The sequence below is a fragment of the Rhineura floridana genome, chromosome 2, assembly GCF_030035675.1.
Source record: "Rhineura floridana isolate rRhiFlo1 chromosome 2, rRhiFlo1.hap2, whole genome shotgun sequence".
Classification (NCBI taxonomy): domain Eukaryota; kingdom Metazoa; phylum Chordata; class Lepidosauria; order Squamata; family Rhineuridae; genus Rhineura; species Rhineura floridana.
The window spans coordinates 173,077,758-173,099,239 of NC_084481.1; the positions used below are offsets into that span (position 1 = coordinate 173,077,758).

The 21,482-nt window shown below is 44.1% G+C and overlaps 1 protein-coding gene across 1 annotated transcript in view; it reads right to left on the reverse strand.

Annotated features, from left to right (window-relative positions):
- Window positions 1–21,482, reverse strand: part of RYR3 (ryanodine receptor 3) — a 481,871-nt gene that overhangs the window by 3,540 nt on the left and 456,849 nt on the right. The window contains exons 98-103 of the mRNA XM_061612803.1: window positions 19,257–19,403; window positions 11,178–11,312; window positions 3,302–3,458; window positions 2,448–2,512; window positions 2,224–2,324; window positions 1,292–1,343 (exon numbers count right to left, since the gene is read on the reverse strand). Coding sequence (XP_061468787.1) covers window positions 1,292–1,343; window positions 2,224–2,324; window positions 2,448–2,512; window positions 3,302–3,458; window positions 11,178–11,312; window positions 19,257–19,403 — 657 coding nt within the window. The remainder of the gene's footprint in view (window positions 1–1,291; window positions 1,344–2,223; window positions 2,325–2,447; window positions 2,513–3,301; window positions 3,459–11,177; window positions 11,313–19,256; window positions 19,404–21,482) is intronic.

Below are 21,482 nucleotides of genomic sequence, written 5' to 3' on the forward strand. Positions count from 1 at the left end.
TTTTTTTTAAAAAATTATTATTACATTTGTCCCACGTTTCCTCCAAGGAGCTCAAGGTGGCATACAAACATGGTTCTTCCCCTCCCAATTTTATCCTCACAACAACTCTGTGACATAGTTTAGGCTGAGAGACTGTGACTTGCCCAAGTGATCTTCATGGCTGAGCAGGTGAAGAGCAAAATCACACACTAAGGGGGTTTTTTTGCTGGTAGGAGTTGTACTAACAGATCGTGTGCAGGTTTAACATTTAGACAAGGAAGATATTTTGGCAAGATTTCAAAGATTAATATTAATCATGGGATGAAGTTTAAGTTAGGTTAGCTGAAAATACAAACTCCAAAAGTTCAAAAAGCCTCACCCAATGCGAGGCAAGTCAGACTTTTCAAGACTTGAAACTCAATTTGCCTCAGCTTGAGATTTGCACAACCAGTCAAACCTGTCTTCCTTTCCTGCTATCTCCCACCCTTGTCATCGCCCAAATTTATGGGACAAAAAAGGTAAATCTCATTGGTACCCTTCCCATCTCTCTGCTGAACAACTTAAAAAGAGCATCTCATGTGGAGGAAGCCCTGGGAAACATAGCTTCTGAGTCCATACTATAGGACCCCAACCCTAATCCCCCTCCCAGTATAATGTAAGCCATGGGTTGCCAAACTAGTGCCCACAGATGCACCATTAATTTAAAAAAATTAAAAAACCAAACTGCAGCTTGGGAGAACGATTTGGGGGGGGGAGTTAACCCCCCTCTGCAGCTTTGACCCAACTCACACCACAAGCTTCAGATAAGCTTTCTATTGGCTACACTAGATGGCTTCTTTGAAGCCTAATTACAAGCTGCACTCTCCTGGAAGATCAACACCCCTCCTCTCCAAATTAAGCTTGGAATGAAGAAGTCAAAACACTTTTGTTCAAGTCTTATTGCTGGTGAGCGGGTAGGTGTGGTGCCCACTCATTTTTTCCAACTTGCAAATGTGCTCCGTTGCCTAAGCTGATTGGTGATCCCTGTAAGCAGTTAGGGGTTCAAACAGGCCAGTTTCCCCTCCTCCTGTTTTCCTTCCATCCATTGCCCCACATGTTTCCTTAACTGACATTCCCAATATGTCTCCTAGAAGGCAATGAGTATGCTAATTCTTCATTGAGCTTTTCCATCTTTCCTTTCTTGCTTTCAAGCTAATATTTTTCTGGATACCTGGGAAGTCCTCCAACTGTACAGAAATCCCTACCTTTTCTGTGGATGGCCCCATAGCTCAAGTTCACTGTTAAGTGTAGTAATAAATAATGTAATGCCTACCTGTCCTGTGTGCTCAGTTTCATCCTTATTAATGAGATACATCAGAAAGAACCTGGAATGAAGAATATGAAACTATACATAGTGTTTTAACTGTAGAGTTCTGTTTCTTGAGAAAGTAAAGTTGATTTCAATGTAAGAAAAACTTGGATATAATGAAATTCTAATTTTTATGTACCTACACATATGGGGATACGTTCTGTTTGGAAATTTGGGCTACAATTCAAGGGAGGAACAGGCCTGAGTTACAAGCCCAGTCAAAACTTCCTTTGATGTTTTCGCATTGCAGCAGCTTCCATTCCTAAATAAGTTGATCTTGCTACTTTCTGCTGTTTGATTATTTGCGATATTTTATTTCTGGTTATGACTGATCTTGTGTTTTTATTTTAATACTGCTTTAAACAATTAAATATAGATAGGATGAATCATGGCTATTCGTTACCTGATGTTCAACTCCTCAGTGAAGATGATGCAAATTTATGTACATGGTGTTTTGCAAAGCATGGCTTTAACAGATCCCTGTCCCAAGGGGCTTTAGTGGCAAGATTTGCCAAGGAGAAAATGTAAATAAAAAGCTCTAGTTGCTCCTCCTAGATCTTGGACCAGTAAGCACAGTGCTGAGAAGTTTTAATGTGTGTTCCCAAGATTCAGACTACAGTCCTATACAGCAAGCATGGGGACCTGTGGCCCCCCAGATATTGCTGAATTATAACTGCCATGATCCATTGACCATGCTGGCTGGGGCTGATGGGAGTTAGTCCAACAGCATCTAGAGAGCCCTTCTGCTATACACACTTCAGTTGGATTAAGTCCCAATGAACTCAGTAGGACTTGCTTCTGAGTAGACATGCATAGGATTGTATTGTCAAGCTAATGCTAAAAGTTTATTAGAAAGAAGTTGGTATTAAAAAAGAAAAAAAGGTGCATATACTCACAGGTAATTGGCCAAGTTGTGCTCTTGTAAAGTATGCATTTCAAATCCATGGGGAGTTGTGTCAAAATAGTCATTACCAATTCCACAAATAAAACATTTGGTCTAGAAATAAAATATGCACTGTGAATTAATCTGGATTCTTACCAGTAATTGTGTATAGTATTTTTCTAATATTTAGACATTTACTGCAGTCAAATTAAATCAATATAGTATCTTAATCAGTACCTCCATATCTTCTTTCACTTGCTCTTGCTGGTCTCTTAATTCACCAAAGGCATCAATAATTAGACCTATTATTGTATGAAATGGAAGAAGTGTAAAGAAGCTTACACTTTTAAAAAACTGAAACCTGAAGATCATTTGCACCAGTTATACCCCTTAATATTATAAAAGTGTTTCAAATACATTTCTCTTTTACTTAGTTGTGTTTCTTAAAGAAGTGTGAAGAAAATCTCAGTGTGTTTGTCAATACATTTAGTTGTAGGACATTTAGGTGCATGAGCTAGGTATCAGATGTAGAAGACACCAAGGGAGAGTGCCAAAATAGGAAAGAGGGTCATTGTTGGAGAGTCTAGCGAACTACATGGAAAGAATATCTTAACTGAGAGGCTAGCAGCACATGATGGGGAGATGCAAAAGAATAGGAAGCACAAGGTACTTCTCCTTCTTGTTCAGTTCACAATATTATCCTTTTCATCTCTTAGAAATTTCATGAGCCAGCAGTGTAATTTTAATTCTGTGTTAAAACACAAGTAGAAATTGACAGAAATTTATACTTCTAATAAATTTATATCTTCCTTTAAAAAATTTGAGATATTAAAGTTATACTGTAATGAGCAACTAAACGATAATAAAATCACAATTTTATTTTTAATTATTTATGAATATTAAATATAGTGGCCAGTTAATTAATGTTCTCATTATCTGCAGTAAGGCTTCAGTATTGCCCAAAGAATGCTAGAATACTAACTTTTAACATTTCTAAATTTACTCCTTAATTCTGCACTGTTGAACCTGTGTAGCATGCCCCTAGAAAAGATTAGTAAAATCTCGCTTCCTTGGCTGTTAAATCAACGTACCTTGAATGATGGCCAGTAGGATGACAATGACAAAAAAGAAAAATGTGATATCAAAAACAATTCGATACATTTCATAAGGGTCTCCTGCAGGGTCTTCAATTTCATCTCCAATGCCTCCACCTGCTCTTACACCAACATACATGTGGAAGAGGTAACACTAGAAAAAAGAATTTGTTAAATTTCATGAAAGAGAATTTGACTGCTTTGAATTAGAAGAGTAAGTAGTTCCACTTTTGTACTATCACTACATTTTATATCACATTCTATAGCAGGAGTGGGAACCCTTTTTGACCTGGTGGGCCAGATCGTGATCTCCCCACCCTATGGGCTAACTTTGAAAGATGAGTGGGGCATCCCATCTGTCACTTATCTAACATCAAAATGACTTCAGGTGATGAGCACTGAGCTCAGGGCTCACAAAGTGCTTTGTGCAGCACTTCCCAAACTCCAGCAGGCTATCAGGCATGTTGGAAGCACTGCATAAACTGATTTGTGAGCCCTGTGCTCAGCACTTCCTGAGCATAGGGCTGGCAAAGTACTTTGCACAACTGTTCCCAAATGCCTGACAACCAGCTAGCTCTCAGGTGCTTGAGAATGGACCATTGGTCTCACCTGAAGGGTGATTTTCTCAGGTAGACTGCTGTCATGTGGGCTACAGTGCCATCTAGCGTCCGAAGGCAAGAATGGATCAAAGTCAAGACCTGGGGCATCAAGCCCCTCCCACTCCAGTTCATTCGTGACGAGACCAAAGTGAGTTATATCTGAGAAGACAAAATAGACCAATGGGCCTACCAGCAAGGAAACATTGTCCCAAATAATACCCCAAAGATTACATGCATTTTAACAGTTCCAAAAGGGTCTTGACTTAGCTAAATAGTATAAACACCATAACTCTAAAGAGTAATAATTTGCCAGGTACCAAAAAGCCCAATAGCCTCCAATAGGGAGGGCCATGACAGCAGTCTACCTGAGAAAATTACCCTTCAGGTGAGACCAATGGTCCATTTTCCTCAGGTAGCCTGCCATCATGTGGGATGTACCAAAGCAGCCCCAAATAGGGAGGGACCACCCCTTGATTAATTGTCGTAAAGAACTTGTTGTAAAACACACCTGCCAAAGGAAGCATCGGCAGAGGCGTAACGGTCTATCTTGTAATGCCGTATAAAGGAATTTGGGGTAGACCATACAGCCGCTCTGCAAATCTCTACTAGAGGAGCGTTGGTAGCGAAAGCAGCCATAGTGGCTGTTGACCTAGCTGAGTGCGCCGTTATATTATGAGGCACTGGCAGCTGAAGCGACTCATAGGCCAATGCAATGCAGGCACGCAACCAATGAGATAACGTAGAACTGGGCACCTTTTTCCCCAGAGTACGAGGGTGAAAGGCTACAAATAGTGAATCCGTTGACCTGGGTTCAAGACAGGTAGGTCTTGAGGGCCCTCCGGACATCTAGCGAGTGCCAGGCCTTCTCCAGGGAATGGACAGGATCCGGACAGAACAAAGGAAGAACAATGTCCTGGTTACAGTGGAATGCCGAAATGACCTTGGGAGGGAAGGAGGGATTGAGACACAGTACCACTGAGTCCTTATGGAAAATACAGAGATGGCGGGCCGAGGACAGTGCCCCCAACTCTAAGACTCTTCTCGCCGAGGTGATCGCCACGAGGAACAGGACTTTGAAGGACAAAAGTCGTAATAGCACAGATCGAAGGGGCTCAAAGGGAGGCCGTTGCAGGGCTTGCAGGACCTTCGATAAACTCCACGAAGGAAAGCGGTGACAAACTGCTGGCGACAGCAGGGCGGCTCCCTTCAAAAAATGTTTAACGAGTGGGTGTGAGCCCATAGGAATACTAGGAGATGTGACAGAGAGAATAGACGATATGGTGGCGGCGTGGCAACGCAAGGTGTTAGGTTTAAGTCCCATTTTGAGGCCTCTATGTAGAAATTGCAGTAGCTGTTGAACATTGGCCTGAGATGGTTGCATGTTTTGAGTCACACCAGCTAGAGAAAGCAAACCAAGTACTCTGGTAGATACGAGAGGTTGTCTGTTTTCGAGACATGAGGATTGTGTTCACAACTTCCTGAGAAAGTCCTGAACGAATCAAATGTCCCCGTTCAAATGCCATGCTGTCAGATTGAGCCATTTGGGGTCCGGATGCCAAATCGGACCCTGAGAGAGGAGATCTGGTCTGAGCAGCAACCTCCAAGGGTCCATCACTGAAAGGGAGAGCAGATCGGAGAACCACAGCCGGCAAGGCCAGTACGGGGCTATCAGGACCAGACGGGCCTTTTTGCGTCGTAGCTTCCTCAGGGTCCTGCTCAGTAGTGGTATTGGAGGAAAGGCATATAGGAGGCCTGCTGGCCACTGTGTCGAGAGTCAGTCTACCGATTCCGCATTGGTGTCCAGATATCTGGAGAAGTAGCGAGGTAGCTGGTAGTTGTGACTGGAGGCAAACAGGTCCACCGAGAGGATGCCGAACCGTCGTTGGAGAAGACTGAACACCATAGGGTGAAGCTTCCATTCTCCCGGGATCACCTGTTGTCTGCTGAGCCAATCGGCCGTAACATTCAAAACACCACTGAGATGTTCCGCCCTCAGTGAAACTAGATGTATTTTGGCCCAGTCGGAGAGCTGAGACGCTTCCGTCTGGAGGAACTGTGACCTGGTTCCCCCTTGCCTGTTCAGATGTGATTTCACACAGGTATTGTCCGTGCAAATCAGTACATGGCCCAGAAGGAATATAGGGTGAAAATGCTGAAGGGCCAGATGGACTGCTCTCAATTCCAGCCAATTGATGTTCCGACTTGCTTCTGCGGCGGACCAGACACCCTGCACAAATTGGGAATTGGAGTGGGCGCCCCATCCCGACAGACTGACATCTGTCGTTATTACAGTTCAGTCTGGTTCTCGGAACGGGGTTCCCCTTCTGAGATTTTTGATTGTCGCCCTCCAATGGAAGGAGGCTCGCAGAGACGGATGCAGGTGGACTGTCCGGTGGTTGGACGTGGCAATGTCCTGTTGGAACGGAAGTAAGGCCCACTGTAAGGGTCGAGTGTGGTGTCGAGCCCATGGTATATGATATGGATGGTCGAGACAAACATCCCCAGAGCCCTTGCCGGAAGCATTATGTCCACGCTTGATCGACACGCGAGGTGCCAAGCCATCTCTGTGATGGCTGTAATGCAATCTGGTGATAAAAAGACCATGGCCTGTGTGGTGTCTAAAAGGGTGCCCAGGTGTTGCAGATGCTGAGTTGGCTGAAATTGACTTTTGTCGAGGTTGACAAGCCAACCATAGGTGCGCAGAACCATGAGGGCAGAGCGAACGTGATGGCCCGATCTCTGTAATCCACCTAAGGGTAAATGTGAACGCCCTGGAGGCGGAGGGAAGCCACCAGGGTGAGGAGTACTTTGGTGAAGACTCTTGGGGCCGATGAGAGTCCGAAAGGCATTGCCCCATTTTGAAAGTGGTGGGGGCTGAAGGCAAATCGCAGGAAACGTCTGTGGGCCGGGCAGATGGGCACATGGAGGTATGCTTCCTTCAGGTCTATGGAAGCCAGAAAGTCCCCTTCGTGTAGAGCCCCTATAATTGTCGCCAGGGACTCCATCTTGAACCGTCAATATTTCACGAAATGGTTGACAAATTTGAGGTCCAACACCGCCCTCCATGACAGATCTCGCTTGGGAACCGCAAATAGGAGCGAGTAAACACCCTGCGCTTTCTCCACCAATGGTACCAGTTTTATTGCTGCAATATCGAGAAGATGGGCAATGGCTTCCTGCATGATCTGGCGCCTGTCTCGAACTCTGGATAGGAGGGAGGGGATGAATCTGTCTGGAGGGATATGCCAAAATTCCAGTTCATAACCGTGAGTGAAGAGATCTCTGACCCAAGCAACCTCTGTCAGAAGCAACCAGTGAGTTGCAAACCGTAGCAATCTGCCCCCAACCGGGAAAGCGTCTGTATTGTCTACGTTGATGAGCTCCTCTGCCATATGATGAAGCTGAGGCTCCTTGACTTCCTCGATTCTGGATTCTGCCCCGGAATCGTTGTCTGTTCCAAGTTCCTCTGGAGGGATGGAAATCGGAAGATCGATAATTGTGGCCCCGCCCCCCAGGCCACATTCCCTGAAAGGGCTAGAAGGAGCGGTAAGGAGTGAAACGTCTAAACGGCCTACGATCCTCCCTCTTGGATGTGGCCAACACCAGTCTTCAGCTGTCCTTTGGGTCTACCAAGACCGCCTTGAGGGCCTCCTCTCTGAAAAGTAATGACCCAGAGAAAGGCACCCTTGACAAGTTGCCCTTAGCCATAAAATCAGCGTCCCAGTGCCTGAGCCAAAGCGTACGCCGAGCTACCACCTGTGAAGCTAGGGCTCAGGCTCCCAGCTGAGTGGCAACTAACGTGGCGGCCATGAATGCTGCAGTCTTATGTAATTTTACCAGGCCTTTTCTAAGCTTTACAGGGTCTGGATTGGGATCATCCAAGAGTTCGTCCAGCCACATCATAGACGCTCTTGAAAAGATGGAAACTGCAGCCGATGCCTGAATAGTGAAAGTGGTAGCTTCGTGATTTTTACCAAAAGCATAATCCATGCGGCGTTCAAAGGGGTCCTTTAGTTGTGAGTCCCCTTGTTTTGGTAGGAGGGATCGCGAAATCAAACTAGAGACCGGCTCGTTGATGCCTGAGACATGTAAACGATTCATAAAGTCCAGGACCAGTGCATAGAGTCTTTTAGCCATAACAGAAAAGTGGCATGCCTGCAGTGGGTGATCCAACTCTTCCTTGGCCAGTTTGCCGATGGGATCTGGCACAGGTAGGTAGTGATCCGTTGATTTGGGAGACATGAGGACTTTGGCCCCTTTCATAGGAGGGGTGGTAGACTCAGGCTGTGTAGTCTGAAGACCTAATGTGCCCAGAACTCTACGAGTGAAGGGAAGAAAGTTGGCCACATCAAATAGGTGATATGAGGTGTCCTCCTTGAGTTCTGCCTCATCGCTCCACTCATCTCCCTCGGCCTGAAGAGAATACTCTGGATCCTCCAAACCAGGAATCTCATCTCCAATCCTGCCTCTAACAACATCAGATGGGTTGGGAGAGGGTGGAGGTATTGCATCAGTACAGCCACACAGAGCAGGAGCACAGGAAAGTCGCTGCTCGCTGTGCTGGAGCAATGGAGCTGTTTGGGCTCTCGACTGCTCTTGTGATAAAAAGCTCAGCATATCCTTTAACTGCAAAAGGAATTCAGGAGATAACTGCGGTAAAGAGGCAGATGGTTGCCCTTGTAGAGGCACAGCGGGTGGTTGTCCTTGTTGAGATACGGCTGCAAGGGGCTCACTGGACTGGTGTGGCAAACTGGATTGAGAGGGGCAGACCACGGGCTGGTCAGGAAAACCCTCGAACTCATCCTCAGACGATCCAGCTGGGGAGTGAAAGAGGGCTGTCAGTCTTTCTTGGCTAGCAGCCTCAGAATGCGGAACAGAAATATAACGTGTTCGCTTGGTGGCACTGTGGCTAGACAGGTGTTTAGTTTTAGCCACGGCCTTGGAGTGAAGTCTGGCTAGTTTTTGCTTGGCAGACTTGTGATGCGAGGTCTTGTAGGGTTGATTTGCCCCAGACGGATGTGCCTCTGGGTGTTGATCCACCATTCTACGCGCCCAGAGATGTGGTATATATATATATCACCAACACACGCACAGAGGTGGGGGGTACGGTGTGGCGAGAGACTATCACCAACACATGGTATATATATTACCAACACACACACAGAGGTGGGGGGTGCGGGGTGGCGAGGGACTAGCACCACACATGCACAGAGGTGAGGGGTGCAGTGTGGTGAGGTATTTTAGTACACGCCCACAGGTGGGGGAGGATGTACAGTCCCAAATGCACAGTGCAGCAGTGATGTGGCCACCTCAACTTTTGTACACGCCCACACATGGGGGAGAATGTACAGTCCCAATATCCAGCTGCTGTGCAGAGAAGTCCCAATGCCAACAAGTCGTGTGGGGAAAGAGCTTAGTACACACCCACAGGGGAATGTACAGCACCAACTGTCAGGAAGAGTTGAGAGACTGTTGTAGAGATGAGCCTTGCAGGATTTCTCTATAAATTATATTTAAATTCGAAAGACTTGGAGAGCCTGACTAAATAGCTACACAGTCAATGCAAGCAGAGGAGGAACAGAAAAGACGGGAAAAGTGAAAACAAAATGGCAGCAGGGAAGGAGAAGGAGCAATGGCGGGTAGGCAAAAGAGCTCTGTGTGCTTCAAACGGTCGGAACTGACCAGTAACGGCCGCGGAGGGAGCCAGGTAAACAGATAGCAAGGGCAAACTCCAAGCGGTGCCTGAAAAATAAAGTGCTGCCGCGGCCGCATGAAAACCTAAGCTGGCGGTAGGAGCTGGGAGCAAGAAAGGGAAGCCGCAGCCGCAGGCTCCCGGACAGGCTGCTAAGCCTGCAAATGTCACCCAAGCCTGGGTGAAACAATAGCAGAGGTAATTTACAGAGGGGGAGCCGCAGCCGTGCGCTCCCAGCCAAGGCTAGTCTCAGGCAAAACACCTGAACTAAAAAAAGGGGGGGGGAAACGGCAGCCGCCGGAGCCCCAGACCGGGCTGAGGTGAGGGGAATAAACTGAAAGTGGAACCACAGTCGTGACTTCCAACAAAACAACTGAAGGAAAAAAATCAAAACCACCAGTGCGGTGGTAGGAGGAAATAAAGCCGTCTCACGGGAGAAAGAAAAAACCCCAACGGGAGAATGGCAGCCGCCAGAACCCCCAACACAGGTACTTAGGAGGGGGAGAGATTTAGGCAAAAAATGAAGAAAACCCCCCAAACAAACGAGCCAGGCAAAAAAGCTGTGAAAGAGGGAAGGGAGTAAGGTAAATCAAATCCATCAGTCACAAACTAGCTATGCTAAAGTAGAAGATCCAAATGCCTTGAACGAAGGCAAGAATGAACTGGAGTGGGAGGGGCTTGATGCCCCAGGTCTTGACTTCGATCCATTCTTGCCTTCGGACGCTAGATGGCGCTGTATCCCACATGACGGCAGGCTACCTGAGGAAAACTGCTGTGCAACTGGGCTTTGCAGGTGCTGCCAATTGCCAATTTGTAAACCCTTTTTGGTTAACAGCTCCACACCTGACATAGAATCATAGAATAGTAGAGTTGGAAGGGGCCTACAAGGCAATCAAGTCCAACCCCCTGCTCAATGCAGGAATCCAAATCAAAGCATTCCTGACAGATGGCTGTCCAGCTGCCTCTGATATATGACATCAGGTACAGGGCAGAGAGAGTGGCTTGCCCAAAAGGCCTCGTAGTCCAAACAAGGAGACCTGGTAGATCAGAGGTGCTGCAGGACAAAATCCACTACCATGCCTTTAGCATTCATTCATTTCAATGGGAATTGCCTGTTTTTCCAAAGCGAAGTGCTATTCCAAGGGTTTTACTATAAACCCTGGGAGCCAAAGGTGGAAAAAAAAGTGTGCTAAGAGGCACAGGAACAATACCAGAACATGGGCTCAAAGAAAACACCAAATTAATTGTTAGAAAAATGTTTGGTGTTTGGTTTTTAATCAAAAACAGTAAAAAGTGCATATTTTGGTATAATTTCAAGGAGAATCCCCCAAAAAATATCAAGTGTATTTGATTTCTGTATAGATTCTGACTAATCTGCATGCACTTTACATTAAATTAAATTATATCCTATAGGGCGATGGTTTATATTATTAAAACATCTGTATACAAGATTACAAATGACTAGATATTCTTATTGATGTGGTTTCAAATATATGTCTAAAACTTCAGTTTGCAGTAGTTCTGTTTGCCCTCACAGGGGCCTTTGTGATTTAAAAAATTGCAGTCATGTCCAAGAACTTACAGTCATCATGTCATCACACTTCATATCTGGTTCATCCTCATCTTCACTCTTGTTATAAAATTTGCGGAAGAAGTTGAATGCCACAACTGTGTAAAGGTATACCACTACAGCCAAGAGTCCAACAGTCAAAACAAGCTATGTGTATCCAAAATAAAGTATCACATGGAGAAAAACCACAATTAGGGATTAAAATCTTGCTCGTGGTATATAAAAGAACCAACATTCCTAGGTAATACAATGTGGAGGGGAAATCATGATTTCCTAAAATAGTGAGACTGGAATAATATGAATACTGTATCATGAAAAAATATATTAAGACAAACAAGGTTTGAGGGTACAGACAACTTACTGCTATGACTGGTCCTCAGCCATTTTCTAAAACATTCTTTAAATTGTTCCATTTGGTGTCTATCATTTGGCAAGTTGTTCATGTACAGTAACTCATCACACGGGGCTTTTCCCCCCAGCACAATAGCCACAGATAGGGATCCATGAGCATCCTATTGTTTGCCCCCAAAGAGGCCAAGCCTCTCAAAGCATTTTATTTATTTATTGAATTTATTAGTTGCCCATCTGGCTGGCTGTCCAGCCACTCTGGGCGACATACAAAACAGGCATACACTACCTAGACATTAAAAATCTAAAAACAATGAAGATAAAATCTTGCCCACCCCAAAAGCCTGCCTGAAGAGCCAGGTCTTCAAGGCCTGGCAGAAACTCATCATGGAAGGGGCATGGTGGAGATCATTTGGGAGGGAGTTCCACAGGGTGGGGGCCACAACTGAAAAAGCCCTCTTTTAGCACTGGAGTGATATGATCTGGCTGGCAGCTGCCTTTAATCAGGCGCGCCGCTGCATTCTGTACCAGTTGCAGCTTCTGGACCGTTTTCAAGGGTAGCCCCACGTAGAGCGCATTACAGTAGTCTAGGTGAGAGGAGACCAGGGCACAGATGGGAGCAGATGATTGGGAAGGTAGGGGTGTAGCCTCCATATCAGATGGAGTTGATACAGCGCTGCCTGGCTCACAGCTGAAACCTGAGCTTCCATGGACAGTTGGGAGTCAAGAATGACCCTGAGGCTACAGACCTGGTGTTTCAGGGGCAATTGTACCCCATTGAGCACCAGGTCCAAATCCCCTAACCTTCCCTTGTCTCCCACGAACAGTACCTTGGTTTTGTCAGGGTTCAGCTTCAGCTTATTCCTTCCCATTCAGCCACTCACTGATTCCAGGCACTTGGATAGGGTTTCTACAGCCAACCTCGGTGAAGATTTAAACAAGAGATAGAGCTGCGTGTCATCCGCATACTAGTGACACTGCAGCCCAAATCTCCTGATGATAGTCCCCAGCAGCTTTATATAGATGTTAAATAGCATCGGGGAGAGGATGGAGCCCTGTGGCACCCCACAAGTGAGAGGCCAAGGATCTGAAACCTCATCCCTCAATGCTACTCTTATGTCTATCAGAGAGGAAGGAATGGAACCACTGCAATACAGTGCCCCCTATGCCTAACCCCTCCAGGCGATCCAGAAGGATACCGTGGACAACAGTATCAAAAGCCACTGAGAGGTCCAGGAGGACGAGGAAGGTGCACTCACCCCTATCCAACGCTCTCCTCATATCATCCACCAAGGCTGTTTCAGTTCCATGTCCAGGCCTGAAACCCAACTGAAATGGATCCAGATAATCCGCTTCCTTGCAACTGCTTCGCCACCACCCGCTCAACCACCTTGCCCAAGAATGGTAAGTTTGAGATTGGGCGAAAGTTGTTCAAATCTTGGGGATCCAAGGAGGGCTTCTTTAAAATTGGTTTTATTACTGCCTCCTTGAGGGCTGATGGCAGAACGCCCTCTTCCAAGGATGCATTTACCACCGCCTTGATCCCCTCGCCCAGACTGTCCTGGCAGCTCATAATGAGCCACAACAGGCAAGGGTCGAGCAAGCAGGTGGTTGGCCTTAAAGTTGAAAGCACCTTGTCCACTTCATCAGAAGGAAGAAGCTGGAACTGATTCTACACCACCGGAGAACCACTGGCCGACTCTAGCTTGCTCACTGTACCCATAGCGTGCGGAATCACACTCTTTAGACGATCGATTTTATCTGCAAAGTGCTTTGCAAACTCATCACAGGAGGTCTTAGAATGTTCCATAGGTTCCAAAGCAACTGGACCGATCAGGCTTCGGACCACTTGGAACAGCCTCCTGGGACAGCACTCTGCGGATGCAATAGAGGCAGCATAAAAATCCTTTTTTGCTGCCCTTATCGCCACATGGTAGGCTGCTGTAGCTGCTCTAACCCGTGTCCGATCGTCCTCAGAGCGAGATTTTCGCCACCGGCGCTCTAGTCATCTCACCTTCCGCCTCAGAGTTCGCAACCGTGGATTATACCATGGTGCTGTCTGAGCTCTATTCAGGGGGAGAGGGCATTTCGGATCCATCCGGTCTAATGCCCCGGTGATTGCCTTATTCCTGTCAAATTCCCATAAAAGCCTAGAAATTTACCTTGAGAGAGGGGGAAACAGACAGTGAACACTTCCAGTGCCCTAGCTGAGCATCATATACAGAGAAAAGCAATGCAAATTATTCCTTATTAAATAAACTGAAATAAGCTCAATTTAGTTGCTTGCTAATCATTGGCAGGCTACATCTGCCAAATTCTACTTCTCCCTCACTCACAGCTGTAGGTGGTGTAACCATGTGCCCTAAAGACAAACAATACCCACACTGTAATCCAACAAATAAAATAAATAAATGGGCTTATGAGTATTTAAATAGTATATGTTGTAGACATTGCTTTTTCTTTGACAGCTAAGGGAGACCTTGAGATGAGATATGAAATTGAGGAAGCATCCAAACTAGGAAATGTGGTAGTAATGGGTGACTTCAACTACCCGGACATAGACTGGCCGCATATGTGTTCCAGTCATGACAAAGAAGCAAAGTTTCTAGATATTCTAAATGACTATTCCCTAGACCAGTTTGTCATGGAACCGACCAGAGGGACGGCAACCCTGGACTTAATCCTCAGTGGGGACCAGGACCTGGTGCGAGATGTAAGTGTTGTTGAACCGATTGGGAGCAGTGACCACAGTGCTATTAAATTAAACATACATGTAAATGGCCAATTGCCAAGAAAATCCAACACGGTCACATTTGACTTCAAAACAGGAAACTTCACAAAAATGAGGGGATTGGTAAAAAGAAAGGTGAAAAACAAAGTCCAGAGAGTCACATCACTCGAAAATGCTTGGAAGTTGTTTAAAAACACTCTATTAGAAGCTCAACTAGAGTGCATACTGCAGATCAGAAAAGGTACCGCCAGGGCCAAGAAGATGCCAGCATGGTTAACGAGCAAAGTCAAGGAAGCTCTTAGAGGCAAAAAGTCTTCCTTCAGAAAATGGAAGTCTTGTCCGAATGAAGAAAATAAAAAAGAACACAAACTCTGGCAAAAGAAATGCAAGAAGACAATAAGGGATGCTAAAAAAGAATTTGAGGAGCACATTGCTAAGAACATAAAAACCAACAACAAAAAATTCTATCAATACATTCAAAGCAGGAGACCATCTAGGGAGGCGATTGGACCCTTGGATGATAAGGGAGTCAAAGGGGTACTAAAGAATGATAAGGAGATTGCAGAGAAGCTAAATGAATTCTTTGCATCTGTCTTCACAGTGGAAGATATAGGGCAGATCCCTGAACCTGAACTAACATTTGCAGGAAGGGATTCTGTGGAACTGAGATAAATAGTGGTGACGAGAGAGGAAGTTCTAGGTTTAATGGACAATATAAAAACTGACAAATCACTGGGCCCGGATGGCATCCACCTGAGAGTTCTCAAAGAACTCAAAGGTGAAATTGCTGATCTGCTAACTAAAATATGTAACTTGTCCCTCGGGTCCTCCTCCGTGCCTGAGGACTGGAAAGTGGCAAATGTAATGCCAATATTTAAAAAGGGATCCAGAGGGGATCCCGGAAATTACAGGCCAGTTAGCTTAACTTCTGTCCCTGGAAAACTAGTAGAAAGTATTATTAAAGCTAGATTAACTAAGCACATAGAAGAACAAGCCTTGCTGAAGCAGAGCCAGCATGGCTTCTGCAAGGGAAAGTCCTGTCTCAGTAACCTATTAGAATTCTTTGAGAGTGTCAACAAGCATATAGATAGAGGTGAACCAGTGGACATAGTGTACTTAGACTTTCAAAAAGCGTTTGACAAGGTACCTCACCAAAGACTTCTGAGGAAGCTTAGCAGTCATGGAATAAGAGGAGAGGTCCTCTTGTGGATAAGGAATTGGTTAAGAAGCAGAAAGCAGAGAGTAGGAATAAACGGACAGTTCTCCCAATGGAGGGCTGTAGAAAGTGGAGTCCCTCAAGGATCGGTATTGGGACCTGTACTTTTTAACTTGTTCATTAATGACCTAGAATTAGGAGTGAGCAGTGAAGTGGCCAAGTTTGCTGACGACCCTAAATTGTTCAGGGTTGTTAAAACAAAAAGGGATTGCGAAGAGCTCCAAAAAGACCTCTCCAAACTGAGTGAATGGGCGGAAAAATGGCAAATGCAATTCAATATAAACAAGTGTAAAATTATGCATATTGGAGCAAAAAATCTGAATTTCACATATACGCTCATGGGGTCTGAACTGGTGGTGACTGACCAGGAGAGAGACCTCGGGGTTGTAGTGGACAGCACGATGAAAATGTTGACCCAGTGTGTGGCAGCTGTGAAAAAGGCAAATTCCATGCTAGCGATAATTAGGAAAGGTATTGAAAATAAAACAGCCGATATCATAATGCCGTTGTATAAATCTATGGTGCGGCCGCATTTGGAATACTGTGTACAGTTCTGGTCGCCTCATCTCAAAAAGGATATTCTAGAGTTGGAAAAGGTTCAGAAGAGGGCAACCAGAATGATCAAGGGGATGGAGCAACTCCCTTACGAGGAAAGGTTGCAGCATTTGGGGCTTTTTAGTTTAGAGAAAAGGCGGGTCAGAGGAGACATGATAGAAGTGTATAAAATTATGCATGGCATTGAGAAAGTGGATAGACAAAAGTTCTTCTCCCTCTCTCATAATACTAGAACTCGTGGACATTCAAAGAAGCTGAATGTTGGAAGATTCAGGACAGACAAAAGGAGTACTTCTTTACTCAGCGCATAGTTAAACTATGGAATTTGCTCCCACAAGATGCAGTAATGGCCACCAGCTTGGATGGCTTTAAAAGAAGATTAGACAAATTCATAGAGGACAGGGCTATCAATGGCTACTAGCCGTGATGGCTGTGCTCTGCCACCCTAGTCAGAGGCAGCATGCTTCTGAAAACCAGTTGCCGGAAGCCTCAGGAGGGGAGAGTGTTCTTGCACTCGGGTCCTGCTTGCGGGCTTCCCCCAGGCACCTGGTTGGCCACTGTGAGAACAGGATGCTGGACTAGATGGGCCACTGGCCTGATCCAGCAGGCTCTTCTTATGTTCTTATGTTCATTTTAATCTATTAATACTGTTAACAGATGCAATTGTATATTGAGCAGAAATTAAAACTAATATTTTATTTCCTGAAATAACAGCAGTTGTACAATAATGTCAAGAAGTATTATCAACATGGTTACTTGAACCTAGCAGGTCAGTGCTAGCCAGAATATTGATATACTTCTTGATATGCTTCTATGCCCAAGCTCCATTCAATTTTGTAGAGTCTATGCAAATAGAGTGCCCTGTAGATTGAGCTAGCAGTTCAACAAATGAAAGTTGATACTCATTTGGTGCCCAGGGTGCATGTGGAAGTATCATCTGCTTTCCCCAGCATTTAAAGCTCAGTATTTTGTTGCTAGGAAATTGTATTATCTCATCAGCTGGCAAAACCTTTGTGTTTTGGACTAATAGGTTGAATTTGATGGTAAAAGTGCTTGTAATAGTTCTGATGCTGAGCTACATAACCCCCCTTTCTCCCATGTCAGTGTCATATTATGACAATGTGATCAGGGTTTTTTGTTCTTCTTTTGCTGCTGTTTTGTTTTGTGTTTAGTTTATTAATTTTATAGTGATTATTTTTTTAACATGCTGCCCTGACAGTTTTATTGAAAGGCAGTCTAAAAGAGACAAGTGTTTTACCTATAATTTTGTTTCTTCAAGTGGTCATCTATGCATCCTCACATAAACAGTTTTATACATATTGGCTCAGAACCCTTATGTGGGAATGCACAGAAATTACAAAGAAGAATATGAATAAATACCATCATGCAAGTAAAATTAGCATGACAAACTGGAGACTAGTGGTATAGCTGACACTGAAGTCTAAAAGCAAAGCTTTTCATACAGTTAGCAGTGAGGCCTCAGCCTCTACCTTGAAATACAGCTAGATTTGTTCAAGGTAAAACTGAGAAGAGTACTGTTCATGCTTTGCCTGAGACTAAGAAATTTCAGCACCTGTAAATTCACTGATAGTAGACTTAGCTATTGCTTCTTTATGTGGTTGACTACATGATGCCACCAAGCCAAAGGAAAAAGAGAGTGCAGCAACAGTGATCCATATTCCCCAGACAAGTCTTTAAAAAAACCCTGCTGTCTTTGCATGTTTGTGTCTGTACTAAGATTAGTTATGAAAATAGCAATGCTAATCCTTAAACATCAAGGAGTGTGCTTGTTTTATTTTATAAAATGTATGATCTTGGAGCACAATCAGCTGAGAGTTGATAAAAATGTACCAGTGTTGGAATTAAATGTTGCTGCTTTGCAAAACAACTGGGGTGGGAAAAGAGGCAGAACTACATACAAATTCAAGAAAAGAGAAAAATCCAATTCACTGGCAAGTTCTGACACAGACTCTGAAGTTCTCTCAGAGGCTTTGAAATAGAGTAGTATATAGAAATAATTGCTGGGACTAAAATAAGCTGTAGTGTCAATGTTTGCATTTTCATTCCATATGAAAATAAATTTCTTTTTCTTAATTGTATGAGATTACATATGCACAATCTCATTCACACACAAAATATAAAAACAGATGTCAATAAATTTATGCTGTTTCTAGGGGAACAAGCAGTTTTCTCTGCACAATAACCTTAACCACTTCTTAAAATAAGCACTATTTCACATTTCTAGCACATGATTTGGTCTTCCTTACTAATATTTCCTCAGATGCAACTCCTATCATGACATGTTTTCTTAAAAGGTGAATGCTAACAATCACCTTCTAGATGGGGGTGCACATTCAAATATGCATCCTATTAAAAGCAATGCAGTGCAGATGAGTGGCATCAGTACCTGAATACACATTAAATTTATATTTATAGATCTTGATTCAAGATGCATGCAGAACTCCTCAGTTGGATCAGGATGATTGTATTTAGAAATGTTAGTTTTCCAGTTTCAAAATGTATTTATAATGAACTGTTTGTATCAGAGTACAAAATTTCTTTTGAATGTTTGAAGTAGTCCTTTAATGTAACATCTGTAACATGACTGTTACGGTAAATTATTCTATTCATAATCAATCGTACATGAACTAAATCAGAAGCAGGAGTCCTCCATTTGTGGTTAAATTCCTAAAATAATTATAGTATCTACAGTGTGTAGTTCTACACACACTTCCACACCCCTCTCTATCCTCCATCAAGACAAGCAGGAGGCACTATCAGAGTTCAAGAACACATTCCAGGAAGGCAAAATAATAGGTTGTAAAGCAGGGCCAGTCAGGGGTCTTTCCTAGGGAGAGACCAGATAAGAGAGGCCCAGAGGGCTGCATTTGGCCCCCAGGACTGAAGTCCCCCCCATGTAAGAAATAGCAATAGCATTCTCTCTGGCATGCTAGTTTGTTGGTTTAAATAGAAGGAACCATTTAAACTCTTGATTCTCTCATCAGCAGTCTGGATGGTGCATTAGTGAGGATGTTGATTGTGTATAGCATCCCTCAAACTTGACCACTATGCACATTTACATTTATTTTCTTCACTCGGTTTTAAATTACATATTTGAAGACAATGTTACAGTTTTAAGTTGTTCCAAAAGCAAATGGTATTCCAGGCTCATTAACAGTAGTATTGTTTCTTAGTAGAGAAATTCATTTTAAAAACATGCATAATGTTACCAATAACTTACCTGCTTGCCATTGTGGGTTACAGAAGATAAGATGGTACGCAAAGTCTTAAAACCCATAGCAATATCGAGCAAGTGGGCAGCAAAGAAGAAGTTGTTGTAATGTCCAAGAATAGACATGGTTGTGTACCAAGCTAAGTACAGGAAAGACTAAAGAAAATGTTAAATGTCAGCAACTGCTACTCCTCTCATTTTTCAAGTATTGTGCTTTTATTGCTTTTTAAATGTATTTATTTAATGTTTTTGTACCACAGAACTCAAACCGTACACAATAGCTACACACAAAGTTATAACACAAGGGCTAAAAGCTTGACTGCAGAGTAATTCTAATTGCACTTGGGTAAATTAATTTTAGTTGTTTGTGGCTTGCAATTTTAGGAGACTTAAGCACAGCACCCATAATCTGAATTTTAATATCTTCATTGGTTTGTATCAAGAGATGCAATAGCAGAAGAAATTCTAACAGAAGCACAGTTTTGTGAACTGCTGCGCAAGAGCTAACAGAAAACATTGCTCAAGAGATTGTGTGCAACACCTTGCACAAGGAAAAGCACACCTCTGGATTTTAGTTCAGTTTTCTCACACAGTGAGTAAAAAAAAAAAGTCATTCTGCATACTGAAGTCACCTTCCACAAAGTGGAAATTTTATTTAACTGTGAATTGACTGGAGTGGAGGACACTCTGTTGACAGGGATGAATCCAAGGGGAGGTGTGATCCCTCTCACCAGACCAACTGGCAGAGCAAAATGACTCCTCAACCCCTACCAAACAACACACAAAACCCCCCAAACACATGGGAAATCTAATAACACAAAATTGTAACTAACTGTGCCTAGGTAGCCTGAGAAACCATCCAGCCTCAATCCACTCCAATTCAGTGGTAAATGGACCATTGGTCTCACCTGAAGGGTGATTTTCATAGGAGAATGCCATCATGCTGGATTATAGCTCGTCCTATCGTCCAAAGGCAAGAATGTTTCTGAAGTCAAGACTAGGGCGTCAGGCCCCTCCCACTCTCCAGTTCATTCGCAGCGAGTCCAAAGAGATATATCTAAACATGCAGGAAAAAAGGCCAACGGGCCTAGCAGCAAGAACATAACATAATAATAGTAACATTAATAATATCTGACTCTAACCTAGCGAAAACAGTAATAGAAGTCTTGACTTCACTAGAGAATTAAAATTTAATGTAATATAATATAATATAATGACGAACTGTAATATATAAACCATCCCAAAAATTATGTAGTTATCCTCCAACTGGGAGGGTCATGATGGCATTCTCCTATGAAAATCACCCTTCAGGTGAGACCAATGGTCCATTTTCCATAGGAGGAATGCCATCATGCTGGATGTACCTAAGCAGCCCATAACCGGGAGGGACCACCCACATACTAGTCGTCATTAAGAACCTGTTGCAAAACTCGTCTGCCAAATGAGGCATCGGCAGAGGCATAACGATCTATTTTATAATGCCTTATGAACGAGTGTGGAGTAGACCAAACAGCAGCTCTACAAATATCGGCAACAGGAGCATTAGTAGCAAAAGCAGCCGAAGTGGCTGCTGATCTAGTGGAATGAGCTGTTATACTAGGCGGAACTGGAATCTTAAGGGACTCATAGGCTAAGGTAATACATGCACGCAACCAGCGGGATAAGGTGGAATTAGTTACTTTATGCCCCATAGACCTTGGATGAAAGGATACAAACAAAGACTCAGTCTGTCGTATATCCTGGGTCCTGGACAGGTAGGTCTTGAGAGCCCTCCGAACATCCAACGAATGCCAAGCCTTCTCGAGCGGATGAGTAGGATTCGGACAAAATGAAGGTAGAACAATGTCCTGGTTGCAATGGAAAACTGAATTGACCTTGGGACGGAATGAAGGATCAGTTTTCAGCACAACAGAATCCTTGTGAAAGACACAGAGGTGGCGAGCAGAAGACAATGCGCCCAGTTCCGAGACTCTTCTCGCCGATGTAATCGCAATCAGGAACAGGACCTTGAAAGACAACAGACGTAAAGGCACAGTCCTGAGTGGCTCAAACGGAGGACGTTGTAAGGCCTGTAGAACCTTTGACAAACTCCATGATGGAAAACGGTGAGCTACAGCCGGCAAGCGTAGAGCAGTGCCTCTAAGGAAGCGTTTGATAAACGGATGTGAGGCAATAGGGGCGTCAGTGGAAGATACTGAAAGAATGGACGACAGGGTGGACGCATGTCGACGTAAT